At 45.7% G+C, this 11,764-nt stretch overlaps 1 protein-coding gene across 4 annotated transcripts in view; it reads left to right on the top strand.

The window, feature by feature from the left end:
* ppp2r3a (protein phosphatase 2, regulatory subunit B'', alpha) overlaps nucleotides 1-11,764 on the top strand; it is a 52,379-nt gene that overhangs the window by 37,615 nt on the left and 3,000 nt on the right. For 3 of the 4 annotated variants that reach the window (XM_068580045.1, XM_068580047.1, XM_068580046.1), the window contains exons 3-7: nucleotides 7,855-8,175; nucleotides 8,276-8,379; nucleotides 8,467-8,569; nucleotides 8,988-9,062; nucleotides 10,625-10,868. In XM_068580045.1, coding sequence (XP_068436146.1) covers nucleotides 7,855-8,175; nucleotides 8,276-8,379; nucleotides 8,467-8,569; nucleotides 8,988-9,062; nucleotides 10,625-10,868 — 847 coding nt within the window. Of the gene's footprint in view, nucleotides 1-5,515; nucleotides 5,993-7,854; nucleotides 8,176-8,275; nucleotides 8,380-8,466; nucleotides 8,570-8,987; nucleotides 9,063-10,624; nucleotides 10,869-11,764 lie in introns of those variants that run through there. The other variant, XM_068580048.1, reaches the window with a different exon arrangement.

Below are 11,764 nucleotides of genomic sequence, written 5' to 3'. Positions count from 1 at the left end.
GGGTTGCAAGCCGCTACTGCCTTCAGTGGGTGTCCCCGTTAGCTACACGCTGTAGCCAGCTAGTGCTGCTGCTAGCGCTGCTGCTAGCTCCCGGCTAGCTCCCCGACAACACTCGAAGGTAGCCTCAGGTCGACGCCCGACTCGGGTAGCGGGAAGCAAGCAGTAGCAGCTAGCGTGCAGCTAGCAGCTGCGCTAGCTTGCTACAGCGGGGGACACCCAATCGAAGGTAGGAGCGGCTTGTAACCCGACTTTTTTACGGTACTTTTGTTTTTTTTATTCAGTCATTTATTGAGTAAAAATACACAAGTACTTCCAGTACACAGGGGTAAAAGTAAAACGTGTAGAAAAACTCGAGTTGTACGATAAAAGTCGGGTTACAAGCCGCTACTACCTTCGGTGGGTGTCCTCGCTTTAGCCTGCTAGCGCTGCTGCTAGCGCTGCTGCTAGCTCCCTGCTAGCTTCCCGACAACAACCAAAGGTCACGTTTGCTTCCTCACACGTCTGTTGGTGGATGTAAACGGTAAAAGTGCTGCAGTTGTTGCTTCAAGCGACCGAGCGTCGAATCAAACCGACAGGTGGAGGCAGAGTGACTTCTGGTGACATTTTATTAGTGTTTTATTCTGGGGCCCAGTTGGCTGCTGCGGTACTTTAGCTTGTGACATTTTTTTTATTTTTTATTACAAGACATCCTCTTCCTCTTCCTCCTCCTCCTCCTCCTCCTCCGCTCCACAGCAGCTGAGTCATTACCTCTGGAGTCGTCCTGTGATGCGGATGCGAGGTGACGATCACTGACTCGCTTCATCCATCACGGACGCAGCACTTCAACTCGGTTCGTTCTCTGCAAGTTTAGAGAGGAGGTTCCCAGGGCTAGTGTGTGTGTGTGTGTGTGTGTGTGTGTGTGTGTGTGTGTGTGTGTGTGTGTGTGTGTGTGTGTGTGGGGCCTTAAGAGGAAGTGAGACCGGGAATAAAGAATGGAGCTGCCATGTGAACTGTGTTTCCTGCTGCAGGATTCCACCCGCCTCAATCCAGGGAAAGGGTTATTGCCATGGAGATGGCATTTGGCAGGCCCGGTCTGAAGTGTGTGTGTGTGTGTGTGTGTGTGTGTGTGTGTGTGTGTGTGTGTGTGTGTGTGTGTGTGTGTGTGTGTGTGTGTGTGTGATCACACAGGAGGAGGGGCTTGTTTCACTGCTATCAGGTTCAAGCTTAAACTTTATTCGTCCCAGTGGACCGCTGGTTTCACTGCAGCTATTTAAAATAACATCCCATTAAAATACATAATGCTGATGTGCACAACAACATGCACTAATGAGCACACTAATATTAATAATTAATAATATTAATAATTAATATATGTTCATACTAAATAAATACATTTTAATGAATTATTTAATCAATTAAAAATATTTTTAAAATGGTGGAAAACAAGTCAACATACTTTTGCTATTTAATCAGATTACACATTTAAGTGTGTGTGTGTGTGTGTGTGTGTGTGTGTGTGTGTGTGTGTGTGTGTGTGTGTGTGTGTGTGTGTGTGTGTGTGTGTGTGTGTGTGTGTGTGTGTGTGTGTGTGTTGCAAATGTGAAGTCTGCCCGGTGCCTGAAGCATAAATAAACATGAAGCGTGGTGGCTATATATACACAGATAATTTTACACACAGCAGACTGCCAATTTTAACGTGTGTGTGTGTGTGTGTGTGTGTGTGTGTGTGTGTGTGTGTTTAGGAAGTTGTTATGTTCACACTATTCAACTTCTCCAAAAGACAGGAAGAAGCTGGAAGATTCCTGTTAACTGAATCCATCGAGACACACACACACACACACACACACACACACACACACACACACACACACACACACACACGATATGCCTGACAGATTGGACACATGTTGAGGTGCTCGTGTGCTAATTAAACCCTTTCAGGAGGGCGTGTGTTCAGGTGTGACACTTGTCTTTGGACCCCTGGTCCTCTGCTGCCTCACCCGCTGCCTCACCTGCTGCCTCACCCGCTGCCTCACCTGCTGCCTCACCTGCTGCCTCACCTGCTGCCTCACCTGCTGCCTCACCTGCTGCCTCACCTGCTGCCTCACCTGCTGCCTCACCCGCTGCCTCACCTGCTGCCTCACCCGCTGCCTCACCTGCTGCCTCACCCGCTGCCTCACCCGCTGCCTCACCTGCTGCCTCACCTGCTGCCTCACCCGCTGCCTCACCTGCTGCCTCACCCGCTGCCTCACCTGCTGCCTCACCTGCTGCCTCACCCGCTGCCTCACCCGCTGCCTCACCTGCTGCCTCAGAGCCGTGTTGTGGTCGCAGACTTCACATTAAACACACTGCGTCCACCTGTTGCCTCGTCATCCCCTCATTTCCTCCTTCACTCGCCCTCTCTTCCACATTCCTCTTCTTTCCCTCCGCCGGCCTCTTCTCTCCCTCTTCTCTCCCTCTTCTCTCCCTCTTCTCTCCCTCTTCTCTCCCTCTTCTTTCTATTTTCTCTCCCTTTTCTCTCCCTCTTCTTTCCCTCTTCTTTCCCTCTTCTCTCCCTCTTCTCTCTCTCTTCTCTCCCTCTTCTCTCCCTCTTCTCTCCCTCTTCTCTCCCTCTTCCCTCCCTCTTCTCTCGCTCGGTGAGCATCTTAGAGGAAGCAGTGTATAAGTCTCTGTGTCTCATGTCAGTATTTTATTTTTCTCCAGCGTCGTCTTGTTCCTCACCAGCTCGTCTCTTCATGTCGGTTAAAGTCCACTCAGCGGACTGCAGCTGCGTCCAGGAATCTTTTACACCGTCCGTCCTCCCGTCCTGATGGATGTGATCGCTTTTATTGATTTCTCTGTTTAGCGGCGGCTGGTTTTAGAGCCGAGCGGAGGCCTTTTTTTTATTTTTTTTTTATTTGAGAGGGCAGCGTTACACCGACTGTCAGTCAGAGAGGAAAAGAGCACACAGCTGCTCCATGGCATCTGTCCTGGCTCTCTTTACACACACACACACACACACACACACACACACACACACACACACACACACACACACACACACACACACACACAGATCTCTTTATACAGAGATTTATGATCTCTGAAGTGCATCGCTACATCTGACGTGGCGGTGCAGAGAAAGTGCGTGGAACAACATTTTCACTGATCGGACTGAATGGGGGAGGGAGAGAGGAGAGAGGAGGGAGGAAAGGAAGGAAGGAAGGTTGGAGGGAAGGAGGAAGGAGGGAGGAGGGAGGGATTCAACATGACATGACAGGTTTTGTGAGATGGCACTTGTGGGATCGTGGTCGATAGTGATTGTGAAATGTGATAATAAAGGTGAGAAGTGGTCCAAAAGATGTGTGTGTGTGTGTGTGTGTGTGTGTGTGTGTGTGTGTGTGTGTGTGCGCGCGCGTGTGTGTGTGTGTGTGTGTGTGTGGGAGCGGTATGTGACCTTGGCCTCAGTACATAGTCCAGTTGTTCCAAAGAATTCAGTGGGGTCCGGCGTCCAGGGAGCCGAGAGGAGTTTCCCTAATAAAAATAAAATAAAAAGCGTCTCCGGGTGACTCAGATATTTTTCGGTGGAAAGGAGGAACTCATCGTCACGAGCGTCAGAGAGTTGTTGCTCATCTGTTGTTAACACGCAATGACTTCACACAGTTTGAGGGCGACTGCATGAGGAAACAACAGGACGCGCCAGAGGAGGAGCTGTCACGGGTCCTTCTGTTTTGGTTTCCTGTTTTATTTTGAAGGTCCCTGTCTCTCTGTTGCCTTCACTTCCTGCTGACTTGAATCCTTCAAAAGAACCAAAAGAGAAAATTATGAGAAATATAGAAAACGAGTCATTGGACCAGCTGGAAACTAACGTGTTGCCGTCGTGGATAAAAATGCTATTTTTAGTTTGCAAGTCAAAACCATTTCACCCAACAGCGGTTCGTGTTTCCACTCCGATTCGTCCGTCTGTCCGACTCCTATTCGCTCCTGCAGCTCAGTATTTAGCACTAGAGGGCACAAACATCCTCGGTGGAGGAGTCTGTGTCTCCTGAGTCAACAAACTCTGAGACATTCACAGTTTTGCATGTCAGACATTCGGGGGTGAAGCGTCTTTTAGTCTTGGAGGGACTTGAAAATAGGCCACGCCCCCTCCGCCCGAAGAGATCCCCCCCGACCTCGTTGCACCGTCAGGCTTCAGGCTGGTGAGAGGTTTACTGGAGTACTGGAGTACTGGAGTACTGGAGTACTGGTTTACTGGAGTACTAGTGTACTGGAGTACTAGTGTACTGGAGTACTAGTGTACTGGAGTACTAGTGTACTGGTGTACTGGTTTACTGGTGTACTGGAGTACTGGTGTACTGGTTTACTGGTTTACTGGAGTACTAGTGTACTGGTTTACTGGTGTACTGGAGTACTGGTGTACTGGTGTACTGGTTTACTGGAGTACTAGTGTACCGGAGTACTGGTGTACTAGAGTACTGGTGTACTAGAGTACTGGTGTACTGGAGTACTGGTTTACTGGTGTACTGGAGTACTGGTCTGATCTGGTGGCGCTGGGAGAAAGGTCAGGCCGGCAGATGGAGGGTGTTGCTTTGGCAGTGTGTTCACGTCGCTATAAATACTCACTATTAATCAGCTATTAAGCTTATTATTATTATTATTATTATTATTATCATTATTATTATTATCATTATTATTATTATTATTAACACACTGTCAGTGTGACTTCAGTTCTAAGTGATTTATTCAAACAGTTTAATGATCAATTTCCTGGTTTACAGGTTTTCAAACATGAGGATTTATATAGATGTGAACGTCATCTTATTGTTGATTTTATAATGAAATAAATTAGCAATCGGCAACTATTTTGGAAAGAAAACAGCAATTGGAAGACGTCGGCGATAATAAGATAATAATTTCAGGGTTGGATGAGCATTTTATTTAATTTTGTAGAGTAATGGCTTAATTAATTATAGAAAAAACAATCAGTAATAATAATAATTGTTATGTTCAGCTCTTATCAAGAGTGACAGAGCAGCTTTTTAAGTTTCTATGTAAAAAAAAACAGCTGAATTATTAAATATCAACCAATATTTATATATATATATATATATATATATATATATATATATATATATATATATATATATATATATATAATTCTCTCCATCCCAGTACTCGTCCTGCCCTCTGACCTCAAAGCGCTGACTTGCTTTCGTCGCTTCCCATCAGCTAACTTTAGTCACTTAAAGGCTCCGGTCCTGAAAACACTGCACAGATATGCAACACCCCCCCCCCCCATGCTGAGGACAGCCGGTAAGCCGTGTGTGTGTGTGTGTGTGTGTGTGTGTGTGTGTGTGTGTGTGTGTGTGTGTGTGTTGCAGCCCCCGGCATGGCTCATGTTTCTCAGTGCAGTTTGTCAGAGCCCAGCTTGGAGCTGCAGGCACCAGCGAGACTGCCCCGAATACGTACACCTCCATCCAGAGGGTGGGGGTGGTGGTGGAGGAGGGAGGGTGGGGGTGGTGGGGGCGCGTCGGAGGGCTTTCCAGCCCAGAGAGAAGCTGCTGTTTGGGGTCTCCGGTCGGCCGAGTACCATGGTTCTGCCTCCCGGCCTGGAGCCTTGAGGATCGTCTCTCTGCAGAGAGGCGCCACTGGATCGCCGCCCCGCCGCACGCCGCTCTGGCAGCTCGCCTGAGCCGTCGAAGGTCGTCTTCCTTTACCTGAAACTCACACCAGCGCGTCCCCCGGCGGCCGTCTCTGTGGTTCCAGGACATCCGAACTGTCGGTTGGACTTTTTTATTTTTATTTTGAGGTTTCCGTCAGCCCGCTCGTGGTCGGCGTGTCGGTAGCGGCCGTGTCCGGTCGGGGGTTTCGCGTCTCGGCCCCCGCCATGATCATCAAGGAGGCGCCGTCGCTGCGGCAGGACCCCGACCTGCGGGGCGAGCTGGCGTTTCTGGCCAGGGGGTGTGACTTTGTCCTGCCGTCGCGCTTCAAGAAGAGAATCAAGTCCTTCCAGCAGCAGCAGCAGCAGCAGCAGGTCAGTCGGTGCGAGGAGGCGGACGGACGCAGATTCAGAGACACCGAGACTAAAAATATACATACTCCTAAATATATACTTATATACTGGGTTTGTACGGTCATGGAAATTTGGTAAGGTTATTTCCAGGCCTGGAAAAGTCCCTTGAAAAACATAAAATCCCCTCAAAGTTGTGTAAATGTGTTATATTCATGTGTTCATGACGTTCATTTAGTTTAAATAATGAATCTGCTTTTAAAAGAAAGAGGCTCAAAACATCAGCAGCATTCATACAGGCATCTATATAAATGTTTATTCTGTTAATCAAACTATTGTCTCTCATTCATTTGAGTCATTTAAGGTTTACTGTATGCTTTGAATCCTCATTGTTAGTTTAAATACTACATTTTATCACTTCTTACTGTTCACACACACATTTCACACAATGTTTGTCATAGAAATTAGTCAAAAATCATGGAAAAGTCATAGAAATTTGGTTTAAAGTCATGGAAATCCATTATTTCTTTCTTTCTCTTTTCTACAGACACATGTTCACAGATGTTTATAAACTACACACACACACACACACACGCATACAGTAGATTCGTCTTGTTGCTCTCATACGCGCCAGGGACGGCAAACTATTTTCAGGCGGATACCAGCGAGATATTAATAGAGTGATAGAATGAACTCTGTGAAGGAGAGTGTGGAGGGGAGGAAGAGGAGGAGGAGGAGGAAGAGGAGGGGGGGGCTACAGCTGTCCCGTTCAGTATCCATAGAAGAAGAAGAAGGCCCTCACACACACCGGGCATGAGGGGAGCTCCGGCTCCATCGTTGTTGTCTTGTGCATCCTGGATTGTGTCCAAACCATCGTGACGCTCAACTGTTGCTACCACTTTAGCTCTTTTTTTACCTTTAATGCCGCCGGAGACTCCGACAATTTACATTTACGCCCAAAACAGTCGTACCTGTCGCAGTCTTGTGCCACCTGGAGCTCTTCTTTGCGTTGTGTTTGCAAAGTGCTGACCATGAAAGTCTCTCATTGTTTTTACATATTTCATCTTTTAATGGATCCATTATCCCTCAAGTCCAGTGATTTTTAAAACACTGTCATGAGAGATCGTCATGTGTGCTATAGGGAAAATGTCCAGTCGGTAAATAACTTCCATTGTTGTGCGTCTGAGTTTACAACATATTGACTGAAATACTCTCTCCTGCCAGCAGGCAGCGCAACACTCACCGTATCTGATGTGTTATGCTACAATGAGACGTTCTGTAGATGTTTTTGGTTGTTGGTGTTCCTCCAGAAAAGGTTGAAAGACTCTTCTCTCGTCCATGAAGCAAAGTCGTGTCTTGTTTTCAGTTCTGGGAAAAGCTGCTTCACTTTGTTTACTCCCATGAAAACTGTTGTGGAATCATGAATTTGAGGCAATCGATACATTTTGATGCAGATATCTGTCACATTGTATTCACGACGTGATGCAACAATGTAGCTCTGCTTCTGATAATCCTCATTGTGAGTTTAAATACTACTTTGTTTCACTTTGTCATGTTTACACACAGATTTCACTACATGTTTGCGCATGAAGAATTTATAGAAATTTGGTTTAAAGTCTTGAAAATTTGGTTTAAAGTCATGGAAATATGGTTTTATGTCATGGGAATATGGTTTAAAGCTGTTAAAATGTGGTTTAAAGTCATGGGAATCCATTGGTCAGCATGTGTATGAACACTGTCAGAAATTTTTATACCTTTTTCGATGGAGCGAGCTCGTCTTTTCCCAACGTGATCGCCCCTCTCTCTCTCTCTCTCTCTCTCTCTCTCTCTCTCTCTCTCTCTCTCTCGCTCTCTCTCTCTCTCTCTCTCTCTCTCTCTCTCTCCAGGTCCAGTCCAAACCGGAGAAGAAGCCCGGCACACCTCCACCGGTCCCGGCCCTCTCCCCCTCCCCCGCCTCCCCGACCCCGGCGCCGCGCTCCCCCAGCCCTCCTCCGGCTCCGGCGGTGGTGACCCCTCCTCCTCCTCCTCCTCCTCTTCCTCCTCCTCGTCCGCCGGCCGTCAACATTCCCAGGTTCTACTTCCCCCGCGGGCTCCCCGCCGCCGGCCCGCCCGCCAACCACGACGCCGCCATCGCCGCCATCGAGGCGGCCTTCACCGAGTTCGACGAGGAGAAGGCGGACATTTATGAAATGGGCAAGATCGCAAAGGTCAGCGGGTCGCCGGCAGCGAGGAGAGCAGAACGATCCATCACGGCCCATCATACATGGATCACTTATATATTTCTATGTTGCTCGTCTTCCTCTGCAGGCTTGCGGCTGTCCGCTCTACTGGAAGGGTCCCATGTTCTCCTCGGCGGGCGGCGAGAGGACGGGCTTCGTGTCGGTTCACTCCTTCATCGCCACCTGGAGGAAGTAAGCCGGCGCTCCTCCTATTGAAGGAACATTTGCATATTATATTTTAGCGCCTCTATTAAACGCCGCCTCTCTCCTCCCCTGCAGGTTGTTGCACAGCTGCCACGATGACGCCTCCAGGTTCATCTCGCTGCTCGCCAAACCCAGCTGCAGCTACCTGGAGCAGGAGGACTTCATCCCTCTGCTGCAGGTGAGCGTTCACCACAAAGCCTCGTGTGGAACGCCGCTACGCGATTCACCCGTTTGTCTGATTTGATTACGATGACGCAAGAGTACAGCCAGTACTCTGTGTTTTGGCTAGAAAAAGGAAGGAAAACTACTTTCAACTTATTAAATGTATTTTCAGACCTTATTAAACATATTTTCAGACCTTATTAAACATATTTTCAGACCTTATTAAACGTATTTTCAGACCGCATGAAACGTATTTTCAGACCGCATGAAACGTGTTTTGAGTCCGTGTTGAACACATTTTGGAGCCTCATTTGGAGAAAAAGCAGTTTTTTTCTGTTTAAGATGAGTTTAATTCATTTTTCTGCTTCTGTTATGGAATAAAAATATGTTTTTAAGTGACACTAACTCCTCCTCTCCTCTCTGTGCTGCATCAGGACATCGTGGATACGCATCCCGGCCTCACGTTCCTGAAGGACGCGCCTGAGTTCCACTCCCGCTACATAACCACGGTAAAGACACGAGAACAATGGCGTGCATTGTTCTTTTTGATGTGACATGAGGTGGAGTGAGTCGACTGCTGACGTGTGTTCAGTCAACAATGACAATCTTACAAATTTAAATAAATACAAAAATGTGCAAAAAAGGAGGTAAATGCTAAAGTATTAATATATATATATATATACATACATGTTATAAAATATGATGGCAGCAAAACGCTTCAGAGCACGTTGAGCAACTTTAGCAGCAGAGAGAGAGTGTGAGCGTGTGTGTGTGTGTGTGTGTGTGTGTGTGTGTGTGTGTGTGTGTGTGTGTGTGTGTGTGTGTGTGTGTGTGTGTATCTGGACAGCTGCAACACGTGCTTTAGGAGTCGAGGGTTTGTTGGGTTTCAGTGCAGAGAAGTCTGTGTTCTGATGTGTCAGAAAGGACATCACGGAAACACTGACGCTCCTCCTCCTCCTCCTCCTCCTCCTCCTCCTCCTCCTCCTCCTCCTCCTCCTCCCTGACCCTCCACATGCCCTTATTAAGACACTTCCCTTCAGTTAGGTCAGGTGACCTGCTACTGTATGAGGCATTCGGGGCCCCGGGAGGTCGCTGTACCAGGAAGCGTGTGCTAATCCAGCCAGTGTTGCGTTTCAGGACCTCCTGGTTTTCCGTTGTGTGACGGAGATCCTCCTCTCTGGTGTGAATGAGGGGGAAACTATCAGTTGCCGTTGAGTCGCTGGTTGGTCTCCCTCACGCAGAGATGAGGAAGATGTTTCATAAGTCTGCGTGACGAGGCCGGGAGGGATCCCGTGTGAGCTTCATCTATTTCCATGGACTGAAAGCAGAGCCGGGCGTCGCTTTTAGACTCCAGGAAACATTTAATATAGCCTCTGATGTCTCTTAAAGTCTAAACGAGCTTAACTTAAACATTATCTTGTGCATTTTTTGTGCTTTTTCATGCTTCTTACGGTCATGAAGAACCTGGAAAAGTCATGGAATTTATATGAATGTTTATTCTTTTAATCAAACTATTGTCTCTCATTCAAAGGTTTACTGTATGCTTTGAATCCTCATTGTTAGTTTAAATACTACATTTTATCGCTTTTTACTGTTTACACACACATTTCACACAATGTTTGCTCATGAACATTTGGTTTAAAGTCATGGAAATATGGTTTAAAGTCATGGAAATATGGTTTAAAGTCATGGAAATATGGTTTAAAGTCATGGAAATATGGTTTTAAAGTCATGGAAATATGGTTTAAAGTCATAGAAATATGGTTTAAAGTCATGAATATAGTTTAAAGTCATGGAAATATGGTTTAAAGTCATGAATATGGTTTAAAGTCATAGAAATATGGTCAACCTTTATGTAAATGTGTTTTACGGTCATGTAAATCCTTTGGTCAGAATGTGTATGAACCCTGTCTTTAGTTTTTATTTCACATTAATATAATAATGTTGATCTGATGCTTCATGTGGTTTCTGCTTCTGTCTGGAGTTCCTCGGCTCACTGCCCGATAACAGATATGAAACATAAATAATAATAAACCTAAACCTCCGTAACCCTCTGCCTGCGCGGCCTCAGGTGATCCAGCGGATCTTCTACGTGGTGAACCGCTCGTGGTCGGGCCGCATGACCATGATGGAGCTGCGGCGCAGCAACTTCCTGCAGACGCTGGCGCTGCTGGAGGAGGAGGACGACATCAACCAGATCACCGACTACTTCTCCTACGAGCACTTCTACGTCATCTACTGCAAGTTCTGGGAGCTCGACACCGACCACGACCTCTACATCGACCCCAAAGACCTGGCCCGGTACAACGACCACGGTGAGGAGCCTTCAGCGGGATTTAATGCAGACTTTAACCTTTTGGAAGGTTCACTAAATCCTTAAAAAGTAAACATTGCAGCGTCGGATTTCACTAACAGACACGTCTCTGTCAGTCTACGGCCTGTGGGGGTCTACATGTGAAATATGAGCTCCCCAAACCCCTATGAGTACCTGAGGAATCACAAAAAAGGCGGACATTTTAAGTCCCAGCATGCACCACTGAGACAATCTTTTGACATAAAATAATTATTTTTTTAACAAAACAACATTTTTTTTGACCCAATCTCCTTTTTAACCGGCCAATGCTTTGTTTTATTGTGAAAATAATACCATAAACATACAATATCAGTATTGTTAGTAATATTTGGGGACTTAAACTCAGGGAAAAAGAGGTCTAGAGCCAAAATTGGCTCCACGGTTTTCAACAAATATATTATATTAAATACATAAATATTATATTAAATAAATAAATAAATATTATATTAAATAAATAAATATTATATTAAATATACATTATAATTATTATATAATTTAATATAAGTATATATTATATTGTATAATATATAATTATTATAGAATATGATATATTATAAAATATATAATACATATTATATCCAAATATATTATACAATATATAATTATATTATAGTTGTGTATATATTTTATATATATTATAATTAAGTATAAAATAATGTGTTTATTATTTAAAAAACAGCAACATTGATTCATGGACAGATTGCAAAACCCCTTTGATGCATATTTGGGTTTATTGGGTGAATTGTGACTGAATAGAAGCGTTGTCCCGTCGTCGTACGGACTGTGTTCCAGTGGAGCATCACAAACATCTGTCTTCTGTCTTCTGCATCCTCATTTGCTTATTTTCCATTTGTTGGC

Source organism: Clinocottus analis, unplaced genomic scaffold (assembly GCF_023055335.1).
Source record: "Clinocottus analis isolate CAN_PGR_092001 unplaced genomic scaffold, fCliAna1.0.p SCAF_17, whole genome shotgun sequence".
NCBI classification, from domain to species: Eukaryota; Metazoa; Chordata; class Actinopteri; order Perciformes; family Cottidae; genus Clinocottus; species Clinocottus analis.
This window is presented reverse-complemented; position numbering and strand designations above follow the sequence as displayed.